This window comes from Gadus chalcogrammus, chromosome 14 (assembly GCF_026213295.1).
Source record: "Gadus chalcogrammus isolate NIFS_2021 chromosome 14, NIFS_Gcha_1.0, whole genome shotgun sequence".
NCBI classification, from domain to species: domain Eukaryota; kingdom Metazoa; phylum Chordata; class Actinopteri; order Gadiformes; family Gadidae; genus Gadus; species Gadus chalcogrammus.
The window spans coordinates 1,533,437-1,553,812 of NC_079425.1; the positions used below are offsets into that span (position 1 = coordinate 1,533,437).

The 20,376-nt window shown below is 49.0% G+C and overlaps 3 protein-coding genes across 4 annotated transcripts; all 3 read right to left on the reverse strand.

Annotated features, from left to right (window-relative positions):
- Nucleotides 1-68: 68 nt before the first annotated feature.
- Nucleotides 69-4,288, reverse strand: fgf19 (fibroblast growth factor 19). The gene is made up of 3 exons (XM_056607943.1): nucleotides 3,959-4,288; nucleotides 3,208-3,311; nucleotides 69-1,868 (listed from the first exon to the last, which is right to left on the reverse strand). The coding sequence occupies exons 1-3, from the start codon at nucleotides 4,170-4,172 to the stop codon at nucleotides 1,548-1,550; spliced, it is 639 nt and encodes a 212-aa protein (XP_056463918.1). The 5' UTR covers nucleotides 4,173-4,288; the 3' UTR covers nucleotides 69-1,547.
- A 686-nt stretch (nucleotides 4,289-4,974) lies between these two features.
- On the reverse strand, nucleotides 4,975-10,375 carry fgf4 (fibroblast growth factor 4). Of its 2 annotated transcripts, none has more exons than XM_056607846.1 (4): nucleotides 10,166-10,375; nucleotides 9,702-10,074; nucleotides 8,668-8,771; nucleotides 4,975-7,076 (listed from the first exon to the last, which is right to left on the reverse strand). In XM_056607846.1, exons 2-4 carry the CDS (start codon nucleotides 10,000-10,002, stop codon nucleotides 6,900-6,902), a joined length of 582 nt encoding a protein of 193 aa, XP_056463821.1. In that variant the 5' UTR covers nucleotides 10,003-10,074; nucleotides 10,166-10,375; the 3' UTR covers nucleotides 4,975-6,899. The 2 variants fall into 2 exon arrangements, with proteins under 2 accessions (XP_056463821.1, XP_056463820.1); XM_056607845.1 differs by having other exon boundaries at nucleotides 9,702-10,079.
- Nucleotides 10,376-16,249: 5,874 nt separating this feature from the next.
- Nucleotides 16,250-18,574, reverse strand: fgf3 (fibroblast growth factor 3). Its single transcript, XM_056607995.1, has 4 exons — nucleotides 18,521-18,574; nucleotides 18,292-18,481; nucleotides 17,484-17,587; nucleotides 16,250-16,642 (listed from the first exon to the last, which is right to left on the reverse strand). The coding sequence occupies exons 1-4, from the start codon at nucleotides 18,572-18,574 to the stop codon at nucleotides 16,250-16,252; spliced, it is 741 nt and encodes a 246-aa protein (XP_056463970.1).
- Between the last annotated feature and the right edge of the window lie 1,802 nt (nucleotides 18,575-20,376).

A 20,376-nucleotide genomic window follows, 5' to 3' on the forward strand; every position in this document is an offset into this window, starting at 1 on the left:
CACTTCACAGCTCATCATGATGATTCCTAACGAAAATAAATCTCATAGCCTTTATCCAGAGATCCATCATTTACCAGAGAGGAATTTATTATTATTATTCAGCTTGATGGTGACTTCTGATAGCATAATTAGTGTTATGAGCATCATTCTAAAAACCACTATCTGGACTGATTGATGTATGAAATAAAATAAAATCTATAGCTTCATGGTCGTCTCCAGGACTGATAACATGATAAACATGGGTAAATAATGGGTAAATGGATAAATAATAGTTTCCGCGACCGCCACTAGGAAGAAGCACTGACGTTAACGTTTACGACAACTTGTTGCAAAGGGGCCTCACATGTTGGAGAGAGTGTGTTTGGATCCAGATCCTTTTGGTTCTGGATCCAAAAGGATCTGTTTACTGATGTAAACAGATCCATTCTGTTTACTGATGTAAAAGTCAAACCAGTTAATGTGCGTTGGCATGCAAACGCTTTTATTAGCTGATCACAGCAGCATCCATGCAGCACGTGTCCGTGTTGACACTGAACTTGGGGGCGTTTAGCGGCCAGGAAGGATTAACCTGAAAGAGGCGTTGGTTGTCTTTTATATATTTGTTACACAACTTGCACTTTGGCTACAATGAGTACAACTCGGTCCATATTCATTTATATGAATGCACATGCATCTGTATAACAAACACATTTATATCAAAATAAATACTAATACAAAGCCTACATAACATGTATTATATAGTATTATTAACATAATATGCATATCATATCTTAGGCGAATAATAAAATACAAATGTGCTGGGACACATTAATGTTTATCTGAAAACAAACAGTCTCCCAGACACAATTACGCAATCATTTACATAGTAAACATAGATTTAAATAAACACAACAGCGCAACAACGCTATTTGGGTTACGTTTCGTATAAACTAATTCAATTCATGTCAATTGTATTCGTATAGCCCTTAATCACAGGTACCGTCGCAGAGGGCCTAGCAGGCCGTCTGTCTGTGGCACCGACACACACACACCTCTGTAGCCAGGAGTGAAGTCATTTGTATTCCCAGTCGTTTCTTGCCAGAGGAAGGTGAACCGTCCGTCCGCCTGTCCCCACGGCGTCGCTGGTCTCCGGTCGTCTGCCCCTGGTTCTCAACGGACAGGGGGGCAGTAGGGGGGCAGTAGGGGGGCAGTAGGTCCTAACGGACTGTGGGGCAGCAGACCCTGATGGACCGGGGGGCAGTAGTCCCTCAGGGCAGCAGGTGGCGCTACACTCCAGGCGTCCATCTCCCTGACCCCTGACCCCTGATGATATCGTGGCGTCCATCCCTGGGAGCCCGTTCTGCACGTCTGCCGCCCAGAGCTGTGGCTGCTGCCGGGCTGACCCTCGCCCCGCGGCCTGTCGACATCAGGGAACGGCGTCCCACCTGGGACCTCCTGGCGGGGGTCACCTCCTGGCGGGGGTCACCTCCAGGCGGGGGTCACCTCCTAAGGGGGGGTCACCTCCAGACGGGGGTCACCTCCAGACGGGGGTCACCTCCTGGCGGGGGTCACCTCCTCTGGAAGCTAGGGCTGTGGATGAGCTGGGGGAGGGCCCCCAGGGCCTCCAGGTGGTCCACTGGCTCCAGCTCCGGGGGCCGGCTCCTGGGCTCCGGCCCTCCCGGCCCCCCCACTGCCCCCGGCCCCCCCACGGGCCCCGGCTCCAGGGCGCTCACCATGGGGAGGAACTGGGCGTGGGCGGGCAGGCCCCCCTCGGGGCCCCGGGGCCCCCCCAGGCTGAGCAGGGCGTGGTGCGTGGCCGAGGTGTAGACGTTGTACCCGTCTGGGAGGATCTGCTCCCGGAAGGTGCAGTCGTCCCTGATGAACACCAGCTGGACAGACAGACGGACACGATGTTACACAGGTCCTCAGAACGACATCCCACAGACAGACAGACAGACGGACGGACAGACAGACAGACAGACAGACAGACAGACAGACAGACAGACAGACAGACAGACAGACAGACAGACAGACAGACAGACAGACAGACAGACAGACAGACAGACAGACAGACAGACAGACAGACAGACTGACTGACAGAGACAGGTCAGAGACAGACAGACAGACAGGCAGGCAGACAGACAGACAGACAAACTGACAGAGACAGGTCAGAGACAGACAGACAGACAGACAGACAGACAGACAGACAGACAGACAGACAGACAGACAGACAGACAGACAGACAGACAGACAGACAGACAGACAGACAGACAGACAGACAAACTGACAGAGACAGGTCAGAGACAGACAGACAGACAGACAGACAGGCAGACAGGCAGACAGACAGACAGACAGACAGACAGACAGACAGACAGACAGACAGACAGACAGACAGACAGACAAACTGACAGAGACAGGTCAGAGACAGACAGACAGACAGACAGACAGATAGATAGTTAGATAGATAGAGATCTATCTATCCATCAAACAGAAAATCCAATATATATATATATAAATATACACACTACACATACCCAACTATAAATCTGAATATTAGTGTATTGAAAACTGAAATAAAACTGGAATACTGCCCATATCATTGATACATTTCTTGTTGCATAAACGTCAAGGATATTAGAAAGTTTCCGCTGATCTGATAACTGATAACCGATAACCGATAGCCAATAGGAAGCCTTTAATCTGAGCTGTTTGTATTCCTGCGGAAGCTCTTGTGTTGACTCTGGCGGCAGAGCCCTACCCCCCGGGGGTCAAGGCTGGGGGGGGGGGGTTCATCCATTCAGCTTCTCTAACTCAGCAAACACATGATGCGGGGCATCCCATTGGACAAAGGTTGTGAGCCAAACTAACAACATGACCCGGGGCACGGTGCATCGCATGGTCTAGTTCTAACGGATATCGGAAGCATGTTTCTTGAAATAAAACAATTTAAATAAATTTGTTCGATTTATGGAAACCTCAACAATGTTCCCAAGCTGTTTAAATGAATACATTTGTTCATTTCAACAGCATTCGGGCCAGAGTTGAATCCTGCTCAATGTACTTTGATAAGATAAAATATGTGAATGATTGCATTGATATACAACATTTGATTAAGAATTGTAAACTGAACACAAGACATCAGGAGTTCAGATGATTCCTCATTCTCTAACCTACCGATGGATACAGCCTTACATTACATTATAATACATATTCTGTTCTTTAACTCACCGATGAGTATAGTCTCCCATTACTGACGATGCAGAGAAAGTGAGAGGCAGCGATTCCCTTTATGACGACACATCCTCTGTCCACCGGCTGGATCTCCATGAGGCCTGAGAACACACGCCATCACAATCACAATCAGAACCTGCACGCAGATACACTTCAGGAGTATTCACAGCAGGTCATGGTGTGTTCAGGTCAAAACCAATTTAATAACCTTTTAAAAAATGTATTAAAGTGTATTTTATGTGTTTTTTATATATACAATTTACATGTCTATACTGCACAATTCACTGGTCTGTATTATACTCACATGTCTGTGCTGTATGTACTGTACAATTCACATGTCTGTACTATGTCCGTGCGGTATGTAGGCTACTGTACAATTCACATGTCTGTACTATGTCCGTGCGGTATGTAGGCTACTGTACAATTCACATGTCTGTACTATGTCCGTGCGGTATGTACTGTACAATTCACATGTCTGTACTATGTCCGTGCTGTATGTACTGTACAATTCACATGTCTGTACTTTGTCCGTGCTGTATGTACTGTACAATTCACATGTCTGTACTATGTCCGTGCGGTATGTAGGCTACTGTACAATTCACATGTCTGTACTATGTCCGTGCGGTATGTACTGTACAATTCACATGTCTGTAGCCTACTGTAAAATAAAAAAAATGATAATCATGAATTGTTCAGTACAGACCTGTGAATTGTCAAATTGATGCTGATGGATTCGGGGGGTACTCACTGTTGGGGGTCTGCTCGGTGGAGCCCCCCACCCTCCCATCCCCGCTGATCAGCAGGTGGAGGCCGCGGCGGGCGGCGTACAGGTGTCTCAGCCGGACCACCTGGCCCCAGCCGTGCTCCAGGTAGGGGCCCGCGTCCGCCAGGGGCCTGCACACCACGCCGACCGTGAAGAGGACGTGAGCGAAAGACACCGCGACGAATACTACGAATGGCATGATAGTGCTACCTACGATTTATTAATGAGTGAGTAAAGACCGTGAATAATGCTGATGGTTCATAGATAGTCCCGTTCTGCTGACTGCAGCTGGGTCGCCTCGCAGGTTCTGTTAAATAAGCCTCTTATCGGCTGTCTTCTGAGAATCCAACCTGAACACACCCATGGCAGGCAAACCCTACGAAATCACACGTTTCTATTGGTTCTCCTGTTTGTTGACTTCAGGGGAGCTCTGCGGACCGCAGTAATAACCGACCCACGTGGACAGGTCTCCTTCATATATCAGAAAAAAGAATAATTATTATTCCGCCCGTTGGAGGTGAGGAGGGAATTGTTTTTACATTTAACTATATGCGACTAATTCAAATCGAGTTCAGTGGATTTAAAAGTTCCTTTCTTATTCAAGACTATTGATCAGTTATTGGTGAGATTGCCGCCAGAGGGCGCCGGCAGAGTGCGCCTCCAGAAGGCGCCATCAGAGTGCACCTCCAGAAAGCGCCACCAGAGTGCGCCACCAGTATTGGATTTGTCTGATGAGCGCAAGACATGAGGAAGGTCTCAGCGGAATAGGGCATCAGTCTTAATCAGATTGTCGTTTAATTTAGAATTGCATTTTCCATTTGTTTCCCTCCATCCCTGCTTCCTCCCTACCTTCCTACGTTTCTTTTCCATGGAGAAGCGTTGCATTTCACGCAGAAATTAATAAATGTTTCATGTTCTGCTCCAGAATTGTCGATTTGGTTTTTCATGACCTGCAGAACGGCTTCACAATCAAGTCATTATCAATGGAAGGAGGGGGAAAATAATAGTGTTTTCAAAGTTATTTTATTGATTCAGTATTAAATAGTATCATCGGTAATTGTTATAACCACCAAGAACTCAAATAGACATTGGACAATAGAAAATGAAACTACAAAGCCAGGTGGAATTGTGGAAAATGCCAGTATAATGGTATACATAAGTAGGTAGGTCATGATATCTGTAAAACAACTAAAGATATCAAATCAGAGAGAGTTAACCCCAAAGTGACAGTTATCGCCCATCACAAATATAGTCAAGAGGTGGATGTACATCCTTATTCTGTAGATCTGCTGAAGGATTGAACAGTGAACATCTAAAATTGATTCCATATCCTGTATTCTGCACTGTCATGCCAATCAGTATAAACGGAGAACACCTTCGATCAGCCGATGAGCGACTGTACCAGTTTGGTGGGTAATTTCCAACTGGTGTAAGCCCATGGGTTCATTCTGTTAAAGACGTTTCCATTTGTAAGTTGTTGGTTTCTGGAGAATCCTCGTTCTATCACCTTGTTTGCAGTTTCAGCAAATAGCCTACTGACCTCACGGTTTAGGTTTCAATTTGATTCAAGATACATTTATCGTAACTTCTACTACGTAAAGCACGATTGGTCGGTTACAATCATAAAACGGAATGCTTAATCAGATATTCAAACCATTTTAGGAAAATTAATCAATGCAATCAAAGTCGGTTGAAGTGTGCATAACGAACCAGGAAAGCCAATGTCCAGGCCTCCTATCGGTGGAAACTTAGATCCCATTTAGAAGATTAAAGTTTAGCAACCAACCACCATGTAGGCCTTTAGAAGAGTTTGCCAAACCCTTCTGCCCTACATTCAGTCGGACCCGGCTATACGCATACCCCCTGCTCTGACATGAACACCACCACCTTCAGTTACTTAGCGGTTATATTTACATAATATATAGAGAAAAATATAGGGTTACTGGCCTCAGTGTACAGTACACAACAGCTGTCTGTAAATATTTCTGCCATGATTATCCTTTCTAAAAGTAAATGGGGTAAAGATAGCTGGAACGTGACAAGGCGCAACCAGTACAGCATGGCCTCTCACCAAGGCAGCCAAACAGATCATTTGGGGTTTATTATAGAAAAGATATAGAAAAAATAACGGGTCAGAATCGCGTTAATCCACTGGCCTATGGCTGTGGTTCTGCTGAGACAGAGGAGGCCAGAGACAAGGCCACAGAGAAGATATGTGGCCCCTCTCTTAAATGCAACTTATTGGGGTGTACAATATCAAACAAGGAATACTTTATGACTTTTTTCCGACAGTCTTCTGCAAAGTTCAAGAGTTCAGAGTTCAGCCTTCTCGAAGTGCTAAAAACAGCTCGCTGGAGATCCCCCCCCCCCCCCCGATCCGTTCATTACTCTTGCTCTCCCAAAAACCGTAAGGTGATCCCGTCTGAACGACGTCAAACATAGATGCCCAAACACTGGCCCTCCGTGGGTCTATCGCAGAGGGCTGCTTTGGCTATTGTTGTTTCGGTTGGTTTGTATGACTTTGTCTTTAAGACTGCAGAGCTAAAAGGTACAATGGTGACCAACTATTTGTAGTGCAATACTCATCCAACAAATAAATCTTCTGAATCTTCTGAAATATTATTTTTCACCAGTGCAAATAACTATTATTCAAATATGATATCATCCTGACCAATGATAAATTAGTATAAACAAAACATAAATACTTTTGTTCACTTGCGATCACATAGTTCATTCGCAAGTAGGCCTACATCGTCACGTGTTTCCCGTAAACAAAATGGAAATATTCAACTATAAATAAAAAAAATACGAAGTAAAAATATCAAGATAGGATCCACTCGGATGTGTCGAGGACAGGTAAAGTGCAGAGTTCCCCATCTCCTTCCCAACCTGCTCAAAGGCTGCGGCAGTCTATTTCTGACACCACTCAGATTCTTGGCAAGAAGTGCGTCATGGTCATGGCGGGAGACACTCGGTTTCCTCTTTTTGTTTTGCCGCTCTTGCTCAGGCCGATGAACATCCGCGGGTGAACCGCCGACTCGTAGGCGTTGTAGTTGTTGGCCAACAGCGTCTCGCGGAACTTACACTCATTGCTGTAGTGCGACTGGAATAGAGGAGGGGGGGGGGGGGGGGGGGAGAAATAGCTATTATTGAGATGTCGATGGTTGAAGAGATATGAGACAAAGTAAAAAATCCCGTAGCCATGTTTATGTGTACTTTTAATTGTTAGATGATAGATATCAAACAATCGCCTTTATTTTGAGTCGTCAATATTTAGAGTGTTTCTGAATGGTCAGTGGTCAGGTTAATGAGACCGAGACTAATGAAACCACCGCGTCTCCGCACCCTCCTGTGTGTGTGTGTGCGTGTGCGTGCGTGCGTGCGTGCGTGCGTGCGTGTGTGTGTGTGTGTGTGTGTGTGTGTGTGTGTGTGTGTGTGTGTGTCTGTCTGTGTGTGTGTGTGTGTGTGTGTGTGCGTTTGTCTGGCTGTGTGCGTGTGTTTGCCTGTGTGTGCGTGTATGTCTGTGTGTGTGTGTGTGTGTGTGTGTGTGTGTGTGTGTGTGTGTGTGTGTGTGTGTGTGTGTGTGTGTGTGTGTGTGTGTGTGTGTGTGTGTGTGTGTGTGTGTGTGTGTCCTTGCCTGTGTGTGTGTGTGTGTGTGTGTGTGTGTGTCCTTGCCTGTGTGTGTGTGTGTGTGTGTGTGTGTGTGTGTGTGTGTGTGTGTGTGTGTGTGTGTGTGTGTGTGTGTGTGTGTGTGTGTGAGTGTGTGTGTGTGTGTGTGTGTGTGTGTGTGTGTGTGTGTGTGTGTGTGTGTGTGTGTGTGTGTGTGTGTGTGTGTGTGAGTGTGTGTGTGTTCAGCTTATGGGGGTCTATTGAGCAGCACTCTGCTGGAGGACAGACGGCTCGCGGCGGCTATGCCTGGAATGGAATGCCTGTCTGGATAATGGACTACCTCCAGCTCTGAGGGTTATCCGGCCACAATGAAAACAGAGACCAACGCATGCTATTGTCCGGCATCACAAGTGGCCTAGTGGACTCTTAACGCCCCCCCCCCCCCCCCCCCCCCCCCGTCCAAACACACACATACGCACTAGGTGCAGGCCCCTGGTGTGTGTCGGCCCCTGGTGTGTCGGCCCCTGGTGTGTGTTGGCCCCGGGTGTGTTGGCCCCTGGTGTGTTGGCCCCTGGAGTTGGTCGGCCCCTGGTGTGTCGGCCCCTGGTGTGTGTCGGCCCCTGGTGTGTGTCGGCCCCTGGAGTGGGTTGGCCCCTGGTGTGTGTCGGCCCCTGGTGTGTGTTGGCCCCTGGTGTGTGTCGGCCCCTGGTGTGTGTCGACCCCTGGAGTGGGTTGGCCCCTGGTGTGTGTTGGTCCCTGGTGTGTGTCGGCCCCTGGAGTGGGTTGGCCCCTGGTGTGTGTTGGCCCCTGGTGTGCGTTGGCCCCCCCGGGGTTGCCCCTGGAGTGGACCCTGGTGGGGCCCCTGGTGTGGCCCCTGATGAAAGGCCCTGGTGTGTGATGGCCCCCCTGGGGTGACGTTGCCACTGAGTTGGCCCTTGTTGTGGCCCCTGGTGAGGGCCCCCTGGAGTGAGGCCCCCCCTGGTGCAGCCCCCTACTGGGGCCCCCTGTTGCGCATCTACCGGTGAGACGGAGGCCAGCCTCGCTCCGATGGGCGAAATCCAGTGTAATTTAAGCGGTTGACTCACGGATCCGTACAGCTTCCCCCGGCTGTTGAGCGCTACGAATAGCCCGCTGCGTCTCCCGAACAGAGTGACGATCCCCCTCTCCGTCGGGGAGATCTCCAGAAGACCTGATCCACAAGGAAAGAAAGAGAAGGCGTTACGTCGAAGAGATGAGCGACAACAAGGCGTGCGTAAAAGTTGACGCTGTTGCGCCTCGATGATTCAGTTGATAAACGGATCAGTGCCAAAAGCCTGTAATTTACCAATAAAGTAGATTACCTCAATGCGAATTACGCTGCCCGAGATAGGCTAATCGAAGGACTAATCGATAAAATATATATAATTACTAATACAATAGATAATAGTGACCCACTCGCGTGGCAACCATACTGTACACCGGATCCGATTCACGTGAGCAGACAAACATGTTGTTCCAATCCAAGCCATGAACCGGAGTGCATTTCTTTCTGACAGGTCGGATATGAGTTGATGTTGTTGTTATTCTCTGAGCCCCTGAATGTCACAGAGCGAGCGTCTTTGTCTGAAACGGACATCAATTATCCCGGTCGGGCCAGCGGGGTTAATCTGCCGAAGCAGATGGATCTATAAGCGTCCTGAGTTGAGGGGCTGCCGGACACTCCTGCGTCCCTCAGATCTCTGGTTACCAGACAGTCTGAGGCACCTACCGTCACCACCTACCTCTGTCTGCAGCACCCACCCACCCACCTACCTCTGAACCGCCGACCAGCCCCTACCGCCTCCTGATATGGGACGTGTATTTGTGTTTGCTATCGGCATACATTTTATTCTGTTTCCGTGTTTTTGATTATAATGAGTCTGACATGCATGTCATTAACCTCTAGACTACCAGGTCGCCCAGAAAAATACTTTCCTCCATCAACCCAACAAACCATAAAGAACACAACTACAGCAAGAATACAGTCAAGTCAGTAAAGTCGATACAGTCATGACTCATATTCTGATGATGTTGTGGGACATGAGAATGTAAAGTGACACAACGTCAATGTTCCCAAACGGTTTCCCCCGGGCCGACTCACTGTAGCGGTTCTCGTTGTGCACCCCCGTGATCCTGCCGTCCGGAAGAACCTGGATGTGGAACCCGATGCCCACGTTGCAGTAGAGGCGCCGGAGCCGCTTGATGCCCAGCAGGTAGTCACTGTCCCGGCTGGTGTCTCGCTTCTCCCCGGGGTTCCGGGACAGGGACCGGGAGTACAGGGTCTCCCAGCGGCGCTCCGCCGTACCGTTTCCCCTCCCGGCGAACACGAACGGGGCGCACCGTGCGAGGCTGGCGACCAGTCCCAGGACCAGTACCGCCAGCAGGGCGGACTGGGAGCCCATCCTGAGCTACTGGCCTGTCGGTGGAGGGACGTCTAGCGCGCTAAAAATATCCGACCGGTGCCTTCCTTTGCGCTGAACTCCAAAGAAGAAGAAACGGAATAGGAAACAGCAGTTCAGACAGGCGTTCATTCCAAGAGGGCGACACGCGAGGCAGGCCACTTACTGGAGCGACTGGGAGGACGCACTGGGAGCGCGTGGAGTGTCCAGTATGACAACAGAGCAGAAGTTCTTACGGAGGTCAAAGAGCGACTCCAGCAGCGACGGTTAGTGGAGAGGTATTGGTCTCCTAGTCTAGTCCACTTCGGTCATGACACTCTTCGCTTGTCGACTTTATTTATATCTGCGGCGAAATTACATCACGTACCGGCCACCGCATCACGGGACAGCTCCAAACCACTCCAAGGGGCACGGGAACACATGCGTAATGAACCCAAGAGGACCGACGCACTATTGAAACCGAAGAATGGCCGTCTTATCTGAAATACAACTCTGAGGTCTAGAGAAGCTGAAGAATACTTTATAGAAATGTCTTCTTTGTTGCCACTTTATCAGAACGCAGAATTCATAATTGATGTATGGAAGGATGTCAGATAGGAAGCGGCTGTATTAACAAACCGTTAAGTCGGGGCAGGAGACAGTTCCATAAATGAACAATAACAGGAATAAACAAAGGTCAAACCAATCGGGAAAGGCACTAATGTAAGATTTATAGAGGAAAAAAGGAAATAACGTTCCGGGTTCATAAGAATAGCAATGGAGAGATATAATATGATGATAGCAGTGTGATCGCCTCGCCTATAGAGGCTTTGTCCTGTGATGATCATTGTCCCTAACGTGACACAGTTTAGGCTATTTATGTATCAGCCCTTTATGCATCAATATATTATAGGCATCAATCCTTTGTATATAAATTCTATATTTATCAGCATGTAGATTTATTAGAAAATGGTTTAGTAATTAGATTAAATATTTTACCAAATTAAGGCAGTTACCTTTTCTGAAATCAATTCACTCTGGGACTATAAATCGATAAAACATTTAGTCAATTTGTGGAAATGAATACAACTAAATGGCATGGACGCACACAACCAAAAATGTGTGCGTAGGCCTGCCTCGTATTTTGACTTATTGTCTGTACGGTATTTATTCACTGCGCATGGCACACAGGCCTCTCATTGATGGTCATCCATTCTCCATGTTCACCCAGTGATGGAGACTCTGGGATGGCGCCCCCCCCTTTACGCACACGCTGAGGTTCCGCGTGATGTCCTTTCTCACGTTCACGTTTGGTTGATCCTCAATAAACAAAAGCTTTGCTCTTTCTCTGCTGCCAATCTGAGTCCTGAGATTCGTCAGATCCCCGGAGAGACCTGGTCCCCGGGTCTAGATCGGGCCCCGGCGGTAGGGTCCGCTGCACCTGGTCCCCGGGTCTAGATCGGGCCCCGGCGGTAAGGTCCGCTGCCCCTGGTGCCCTTAAGGGGGCTGTGATCCAGGACCTGCTGGCCCTGCAGGACGCGTCTTTTGCAGGCGGTGGGATCTGATCTCAGCGTGTATTCAGCGGGACTGCGGAGGCTTGACGGGCGAACAACAGGAGCACGCGTGCGTGTTTGTCACACGGGAGCAAAGATCAGATCAAAGGAACGCGAAGCACCCAACATGTGTTTCAGTCCCTCTATTGTACAGTTCTACACATTCCGCTCCATGCCTGTTGGATGGTGTTGTGTTGTTGAAGGATACAGCCTATATAAAGTAAAGTACATAAGGTACTGGTACTACTATGTCCAAGACTTTGGCAGTAGGTTCCAGTGTCGCTCTCCATGGTACTAACTCACTGGATTTGTTCTGCGTAAAAGTTCTCCGCATTCTAACCAGCCGATCGCTTCACAGTGGTTCGTTGCTCTGAACACGACTCAGATCGTTCCAGGTGTTGCTGTTGTGATGAAAACGGTGCAGTATAGGAATAATGCATGCAATAATGCATTTATTTTAAATGTATAGGCTAGGTTTTCATTAGTCGGGGAAAGCAATGTAGAATGTAGAATTGCTCAACATTCAGTCTAAGATTTTTAGACTAAACACTATAATTGTCTAATTTATATTGGTGCATATTTGACATTTGTCGCATGGAATTTGAACCAATCATCACATTTCAAGAATCATAACTACACTACCCAGAAGCCTCGTCACACAGGCCCTAGCTTGCTCCGAACCATTACTATCGATCCTTCACACACACACACACACACACACACACACACACACACACACACACACACACACACACACACACACACACACACACACACACACACACACACACACACACACACACACACACAAAATACAATGTTTTTTAGATTTGTACGTTTGTACAAGCTACCCCAACTAAGTGTCATTACATTAAATGTTAACTAGGTTGTCGCCTGCTCGTCAATTAACCAATCAGTGATCCGCAATCAAGGCTGCATCGAAGTCGCGCATTTGATTTGAGCAACACGCGTCTCTGCAGCATCTCTCTCTCAATAAGTGTTGCATTACCGCCACCTGCTGGTCGGTCCCATGGCGCTCCTATTTCGGCAACGCTATGCACTGTTCTTCGTGAAAAGGGAGCAGGACATATGTTCCAGAACGTAGTTGCATGTTTGAATAGTGAAAATCAGTAGCGGTGCCTGAAAGGTTAGCCTAGGAATTTGACCAGAACTAGAAGCTTATGTGAACAGTGAGGTGGAAAGGACTTCATCCCATCATCCAGCTAGACGGCGATGGCCTTGATTGGCAGCTGGGAACTCTGATCTTCCAGGAGTAGAAGGACCTTTCTGTCTCGGCTCACCGTGGTTTGCTCTGAAAATGCTCGAGCGTGATTGATGCTTTTTTATTATTTTCTTCATATTACAGATTACAAGGAAATAAGGTTTATTTTTTGTGAAAGCAGAAAAATCGCAAAAACAACTGGTCCGCATGGGCTCTGTCCATTGGCTGCAGATTACTCTGTCGGCCTATCTTCATTCAACGAATCACATGGGGTTCCAACAACCCCATGGCAACACAACGTGTGTAACTCTAAAGTGACTGACTGACATCATAAAAGCATTTAATGAAATTCATATAAAAATGCATAAAAAACAAAGTAACATACCCTGCCTTTAAATATACATATTTCGTTCGTCATATATCTTATGTAGGTCTTTAAAGAAATAATATATAGCCTAAGGAAAATGTAAAATCAAGAACAGTCGGCCTATATGGTAATAGGTTAGATGTCTTGAATAATGTGCTAATATGGAGGATAGGCCTGCAGTTAGAAATTTGCCAGACAACTTAGACATCATGTGGGAGATTGTCTGGGGAAGTGAATGTCTTGTCTTTAGATATGGATATAAACGTCCATCAAATGACATGAGTATGTAGGTTTGTTTCCATACCGCAGAAGAGGGCACCATCCCCTCTCTGGGCTACAGGACACTGTAGCCCTTGTAGCCCTACAGTGGTGGACTGCCTCCACCACTGATGGGAGAGGTTCACCTCCCAGTCTGATCCACTAAAGTCCATCATCTTCTCGCTCCTGAGCTATGAGATACAACGGACCAATCAATTCAGCAACTGTCTGTCTTCCTGTGTGTCTGTCTGACTTCCTGACTGCAGGTCTGTCTGTGTCCGTCTGAATACTTCACCTGAGGGAAGTTGAATCAGAGCATCAATAGGTCAGCCACCTATTTTTACCAGATAATGTGCTGGTTTTAAGATATATATATATATATATATATATATATATATATATGCACGTTATATATGCAGAACCTTGTGGGTATTGAAAGGACCAACGTGTCAGTCCACCCACTTTTATCCAAAGCTGTGGTCTCCTGAAGATGGTCTCCACAGGATGATGGAGGATGATTCAATGATCCTGATAGGAAACGATTCACACTTTGTAGCTTAAGGTCCCAGGCAAGACACTAAGAGAACCTTCCATCTCAGTGAAATAGTAAGGCGACCAAAAGCAACGGAGACCAGATGGATTTCAGGAGATAACCACTGGTTGGCTATAGTCGGACGGTGTTAGATGTTCACCCAATGTCTGCATGCTGAGTGCACAATTTATTATCATTTAATAGTATTAAATAAATAAAACTGTAATCGTCTCTGCAAGTTAAATGGATTATGTCTTAATTATATCCAAACCAAAAAAATATACGAGTAATATTGACAGATCAGGGTAAAAAGAGACAACCAATATCCAGCCAAATGTATCATCATTTATCATTATTCTGTTTATTAATCATCTCGACATATACATATATGAACATCATGATCATTTATTTGAACAAACGATGACAGACTCTAATATTTTACGCTGGTAAACCAGTCTAAAGCACAGACAGAGTGTCCCTTTGAACCTCAGCCCTGACTGGTGTCCTGTGACCACACAGCCTAGTGCAGCCTCGTTAATCCAGAGCCTCCGCAAAACTTTAGACCAACTGCTCTCCTCGCATCTTCTATTCTGAATATTCGAGACAAAGCGATCGGGCCATTATGTTACTCGTATCCAGATGCCTCCAGGGTCCTCCTTATCAATAGTACCGTTACCCACCCACCCATTAGTGACTTAAAGGGGGGTTGCTTTACCACCACCAGGCCAGTCATAGCAGGAGGGCCCCGATAGGGGACCGTCGGGGAAGGGGCTCCACAACATTTCTCCAGTAGTAGGGTAAGATATATGATATAAAACGTGTTAATAAGACGCCATGGCACCCCGTGGCCCAGGGTGTGAGCGCCTCTCTGCTGCCGTGTGGACCTGCTCTCCTTGTTTATGGACTCCACACATTCGGTCTTTCCCACAGAAAGGCCGAGCAGTCCTGGGACGCTGCTTCCCAGGTCCCCCATGGGAGGGGCCTTTGTGAGGCCAGGATGCCTCCCCTGCCCGCAGGTATAGGATGACAGGCCTTTATATTCCTCTACCTATAGATGTTTGGCAGCCATTCACACACGCAGCTCTTAAGCTGCCTGCTGAAACAATGAGCATCTAGAAGAGGAGTTTGTATGGGTTCAATAAATTAGCGCTCGCACTATTTCTCCGCACTGGGTTGTGAGTTCAGCGGGGCTCCAGGAAAGCTTGGTTTACTAGATGAGTGACACAGGAGGGAAACTGAGATGATAAAAAACGCATGTTTAAATAAAATAAATGTAGTTAGTGGAAAAAACAAAGTGTTTTTGCTACCAGTAATGTCTAAATAAATCCTCCCTATGTTGCTAGCATTCCCTTCTTCTCAGTGTCAGTCGGACGTTAAACAGCAGTGTCCAATAGCACCACCTTCTGTCAGTGGACCTCGGTAAGTTTGTAATGACCAACAATGTGCTAGAGTTTCTGTCTCTTTTCTTTAAAAACAGTTACAACAAATAAAACAATCATATACACATTAAACAAAATACATTTCTCTGTTTTTTGAATTCTTGGGATTATGGAGTCTATCTTTGGGGTTTATATTGTGGCAAAAATAACACATAAGGTCTTGGGCCAACTCCCTCGGCTAAAAGGAAAGAACAAATCAGTTTAGACCGAGTATCCTTTCTTTGTATTTATCTTCTGCCCGTGAAACGTTTTGTGAAATGAATGACACTGAGCGTAAAAAGGAGCAATATTGTTGAAATGTCAAAAAACTTTCAATAATAACTTAAAAAAATACAGGCACCAAATAAATATAGCATCAGCAAATATACAAATTTCTTAGCAGATCATCACATCATTATGTCACAGAAATACACAGGCCCCATATCGAGTAATATATCTTTAAAAAGTGCTTTGCTTTGTTCTGTTTCTAATGCCCATTGTCCATCATCTGCACTTTAGTAACTATGCAAACACTTAAATATATCCCAATGTTATGTCCTACGCGGTCTTAAAGCTTATGACGTATTAAAGGAGAACGGTGGGGGCCACACTGCTGTGTGTTGAAGTACTAGACTTAATAAAAGTTCTTAAGGACTCATGCAACGTCCCTCGGGTGTGCCCGGTCTCAGCGTCCTCCTTCATGTCCCGGACAGTCCTGGAGGACCACGCCCCGGTCTGGGGGACCGCGCCCCGGTCTGGAGGAACGTCTGATCTGGTCTCAGCCGACGGTCTGTCAGCCCGGTTCCTCAGCCTCGTTACCGAGCTCCCACCCCCGACAGGACGCCTCCGTCTTAGGTCTCTCGGTGGGCCAATCGTCTGGGGTCAGACGCCGCAGACTCAGCCAATCGCAGCCTCCGGACCTCAGTGCTCCTCCCCCCGGCCACGGCCCTTCCCGCTGCGGTGCCGGCGCCTCCTGCGGTCCGTGCGTCCGCCGCGGTGGGCGGGGTGGCGGGGGCCCCTGGAGGGCCCCTGGCGCTCCCGCAGCAGACGCCGCACCATCTCGTGGTCCTTGTTGCCGAGGACGCGGGGCAAGAACAGGGAGGCCTTGTCCGTGCTGCGGGTCTTGAAGCCCCTGCGTGGCCGGCCCTTCCCGTTGATGGACACGTACCACTGCCGCTTGGCGCTGGCCCGGCGCCGGGCCCCCGAGGGCCCCGGCGCCGCAGGCTGCTCGGTGGAGTGGTGGCGCGACGCGTACGTGTTGTAGCCCAGCTCGTGGATCCGCTCGATGAACTCACACTCCCTGTTGAACACCTCCTGGGGGAGCGAGGGGAGCAGGAGGGGAGAGGCTCAGCACACAACCCCAACGCGGGACACTGCAGACGCACTCACCCCCTAGACCCACGTGGTGAGGGCAGTCTGACCCCCTCAGACCCACATGATGAGGGCAGAGTCTGACCCCCTAGACCCACGTGGTGAGGGCAGAGTCTGACCCCCTAGACCCACGTGGTGAGGGCAGTCTGACCCCCTAGACCCACGTGGTGAGGGCAGTCTGACCCCCTAGACCCACGTGGTGAGGGCAGTCTGACCCCCTCAGACCCACGTGGTGAGGGCAGTCTGACCCCCTAGACCCACGTGGTGAGGGCAGAGTCTGACCCCCTAGACCCACGTGGTGAGGGCAGTCTGACCCCCTAGACCCACGTGGTGAGGGCAGTCTGACCCCCTCAGACCCACATGATGAGGGCAGAGTCTGACCCCCTAGACCCACGTGGTGAGGGCAGTCTGACCCCCTAGACCCACGTGGTGAGGGCAGTCTGACCCCCTAGACCCACATGGTGAGGGCAGAGTCTGACCCCCCCAGACCCACGTGGTGAGGGCAGTCTGACCCCCTAGACCCACGTGGTGAGGGCAGAGTCTGACGCCATCAGACCCACGTGGTGAGGGCAGAGTCTGACGCCATCAGACCCACATGATGATGCTTCTTCATGAATAACTCTGCTACTACATCCTTGTCTGTGAGACCCAGATAACTGACCTCCGTATGCTAGGGGAGGCACTTCAATGATTTCTGCTAGGCCTAATATCAATCAGTTAGCAATGCATTGTAATAGATGACTGTGGCCTGAGCACACCACAATCTGTATTAATGAATGCTTACCGAGGCGTACAGACGCCCTTTGTCGTTCATGGCCAGGTACCGACCCGAGAAGATCCCTTTGATGGCCACAACGCCCACGTCCACCGCGGTGATCTCCATGATGCCTGAGATTTGGGACCAGAGACAAACACCGGTTAGATTAAAGTAGCGTTACAGTCATTGGCTTTTAGCGGGGGTTGAGAGTTTCCGAGTTCGAGACCCGAAGGCTGTGAGCTCTGAGCCTCGCGGGATGTGAGCCTTTTGTTCCTCCGGGGTCGGGGTCTCGACCCGTTTCGGGTCCCACCCCAAAAAGAAAAAAACGGACAATCTACCGTCATTTACCAAATGTGGCGATAATTTTTATTTTTATTTTTATGGTTTTCGTTCCACGATCCGGTTGATGTATAATAAAAATAGTTAATAAAACAGCTCCCGTAAGGCCTGAGCGTTCAACATTAAATTGGACGTTGGGCACCACGACGTCCTGAAGTACATTAGGTTTCGCTTTTCTAAATCATCCACCGATAAATAAATGATATTAGTAAATCGTTTTGGATTAAATGATTGAATCAATAAAGTCATTCAGAGCGTTTAAAATGAACGTTAAACATTAGAGACTCGATCCTGTTAAACCCTAAAGACTAAAAGGCTATTGTCCCCATCTCTCACTGGACATAAAGGGCATCATGTCCTGACACCTCGGGCGTAGCCGGTCCAAGCAGGCGTTTGAGCAGCATAATAATGTATTAAGAATATGATTAATAATAAGAATAATAGGCCTATTAATAATAATTAATGTCAAGTGGAGGTATATGACCCCGAAACTCACTAAGCTGGTGGTTCTCCTCCAGTGACCCGTCGACCCTCCCGGACGGGTGGACCTGCAGATGGTATTTGGTCGCGCAGTAAAGTTTCCTGCGCCGCGGCGCTCCCCCGAGGTGCTCGTACACGCCGCCGCGCCCCCCCGCATCCCGCCGCCGCCGGGGGTCGCACGCAGGGCCCCGGGAACACGGGGCTCCCTCAGTCCTCCCGTACCCCGGGGACACCGGCGGGGACACCGGCGACACCGAGCCCAGGGAGCTCAGCAGTAACAGCAGAGGAAGGAGGATCATCATGGCATGGTCCGCTCGGCGCTGGGTCTGAAGGAAAGGGGCGCCTCTGGTGGCCCCATCAGCGGTCGGCCGGGGTATCCTCCGGACGCGGGGCGCTGGGTCCTCCGGGCATTGAACACGGGGTGCTCCGGCAGGGCTGGAGTGATCCGCACTAACCAGCCCGGGGACAGAGCGGTGGTCTACTGCCCGCGGGGGGGCTGCTCCTCTCTCTCTCCGCGGGGGGCTGCTCCTCTCTCTACCCTGCTCCTCTCTCTCTCTCTCTCTCTCTCTCTCTCTCTCTCTCTCTCGCTCTCTCTCTCTCTCTCGCTCTCGCTCTCGCTCTCGCTCTCTCTCTCTCTCTCTCTCTCTCTCTCTCTCTCTCTCTCTCTCTCTCTCTCTCTCTCTCTCTCTCACTCTCTCTCTCTCTGCCCTCCGACGCCCCCTCAGACCCCCCCAAAAAAGAAGAAAAACCTAACCGAATGCTGGCAAATCCTCTCCTGCTTCCGACTTAGTGGCTATCGTGAGATTTTGCTGATCCCCAGTGAGCGCAAATATAAAAGCAGCTTGCGGTGACAATAGGCTGAACTGGGACCAGCAGGTACAAAGGAAAGGGGAGGCAGAGGCACCGGGCCTGTGAAGGGAGAGACGCGGCGTGGATGAAGTTACACAGCGTTACACACAGCGGTGGTTTAGTGCACAACACCGCAGCACAAAGCGACCGGCCGGCGGAGGGCAGGTCTCTCCTCTGAACTCCTCTTTTGAAATATCCCAAAGACCAATTACACACACCAAATGATACACCCCGGGCTGAGACACGGTCCAGGGTAACAGGTGAGGGGGCGAGGAAGGGTGAGGGGTAAGGGGGTGAGGAACGGACCAATCAAATCACTGAGAGGAAACAGTGGAGCTGTGATACTCCGAAATAATAATGGACACGTTTTAAATCCACAGGATATAACTCTGTGGAAATAAGAGTGGATCAATCTGTCTGTCTGTCTGTCTGTCTGTCTGTCTGTCTGTCTGTCTGTCTGTCTGTCTGTCTGTCTGTCTGTCTGTCTGTCTGTCTGTCTGTCTGTCTGTCTGTCTGTCTGTCTGTCTGTCTGTCTGTCTGTCTGTCTGTCTCTCTCTCTCTCTCTCCCTCCCTCTCTAATATTAATTAACAATCGTTAGAACTAAAACATTGCACTAGAGAGACAGTTCTGTCCTTCCACAATAGATGAATTTGCAGAAGTCAACTGTGTCTTAAAGTTTGATGTCCTGTCTCTGCTCCACGATTTATTTTTTAATTATTATTTAATCTCTCTGCAAATTAAACTCATGCAGCAGCCCCCCCCTGACAGCGTTCCTCGACCAGAGCAGATGATCTGTCCTCAGACCTCCAAGCAGCTCTCTCTCCCCCCAGACGTCCCTCGCTCCAGCCCCGGCTGGCCGCCCGCCGGTGGGCGGAAGAGCAAAGGGCTAAATGACTACTGACTAAATTGTTTCCATGTTGGTCACATTATGGTTAGCATTCTGGTAATTAGCACCATCATCTACAAACCCCGGCCCCGGGGCCGCTCTCTAGCGAGGCCGGCCGGGCCCTGGTCCGGGGCCCCCCTGCTCCCAGGTCCCTGGAGAGACGGACGTTAATTTGTCTTCCCTCCCATGCATCACAGGCAAATGGGCTCTGTCACTTTATTTAACCCCACTAATAGGAACAGGGGAGTGTGGGTGGTGGGGAGCTACACCTACAGCCTGACACCACCCAACAGACCGGAGCTACACCTACAGGCTGACACCACCCAACAGACCGGAGCTACACCTACAGGCTGACACCACCCAAA

Coding starts and splice junctions, on each gene's coding strand:
- fgf3 (XM_056607995.1), bottom strand. CDS start 18,574: ATGATCCTCCTTCCTCTGCTGTTACTGCTGAGCTCCCTGGGCTCGGTG. Junction 17,588..18,291: donor GGAGGAGAACCACCAGCTTA/GTGAGTTTCGGG, acceptor CCCAAATCTCAG/GCATCATGGAGATCACCGCG. Junction 16,643..17,483: donor AAGGGCGTCTGTACGCCTCG/GTAAGCATTCAT, acceptor TCGCTCCCCCAG/GAGGTGTTCAACAGGGAGTG.
- fgf4 (XM_056607846.1), bottom strand. CDS start 10,002: ATGGGCTCCCAGTCCGCCCTGCTGGCGGTACTGGTCCTGGGACTGGTC. Junction 8,772..9,701: donor GCACAACGAGAACCGCTACA/GTGAGTCGGCCC, acceptor CTTGTGGATCAG/GTCTTCTGGAGATCTCCCCG. Junction 7,077..8,667: donor GGGGGAAGCTGTACGGATCC/GTGAGTCAACCG, acceptor CCTCTATTCCAG/TCGCACTACAGCAATGAGTG.
- fgf19 (XM_056607943.1), bottom strand. CDS start 4,172: ATGCCATTCGTAGTATTCGTCGCGGTGTCTTTCGCTCACGTCCTCTTC. Junction 3,312..3,958: donor CACCGAGCAGACCCCCAACA/GTGAGTACCCCC, acceptor GTGTGTTCTCAG/GCCTCATGGAGATCCAGCCG. Junction 1,869..3,207: donor ATGGGAGACTATACTCATCG/GTGAGTTAAAGA, acceptor CTGTCTGTCCAG/CTGGTGTTCATCAGGGACGA.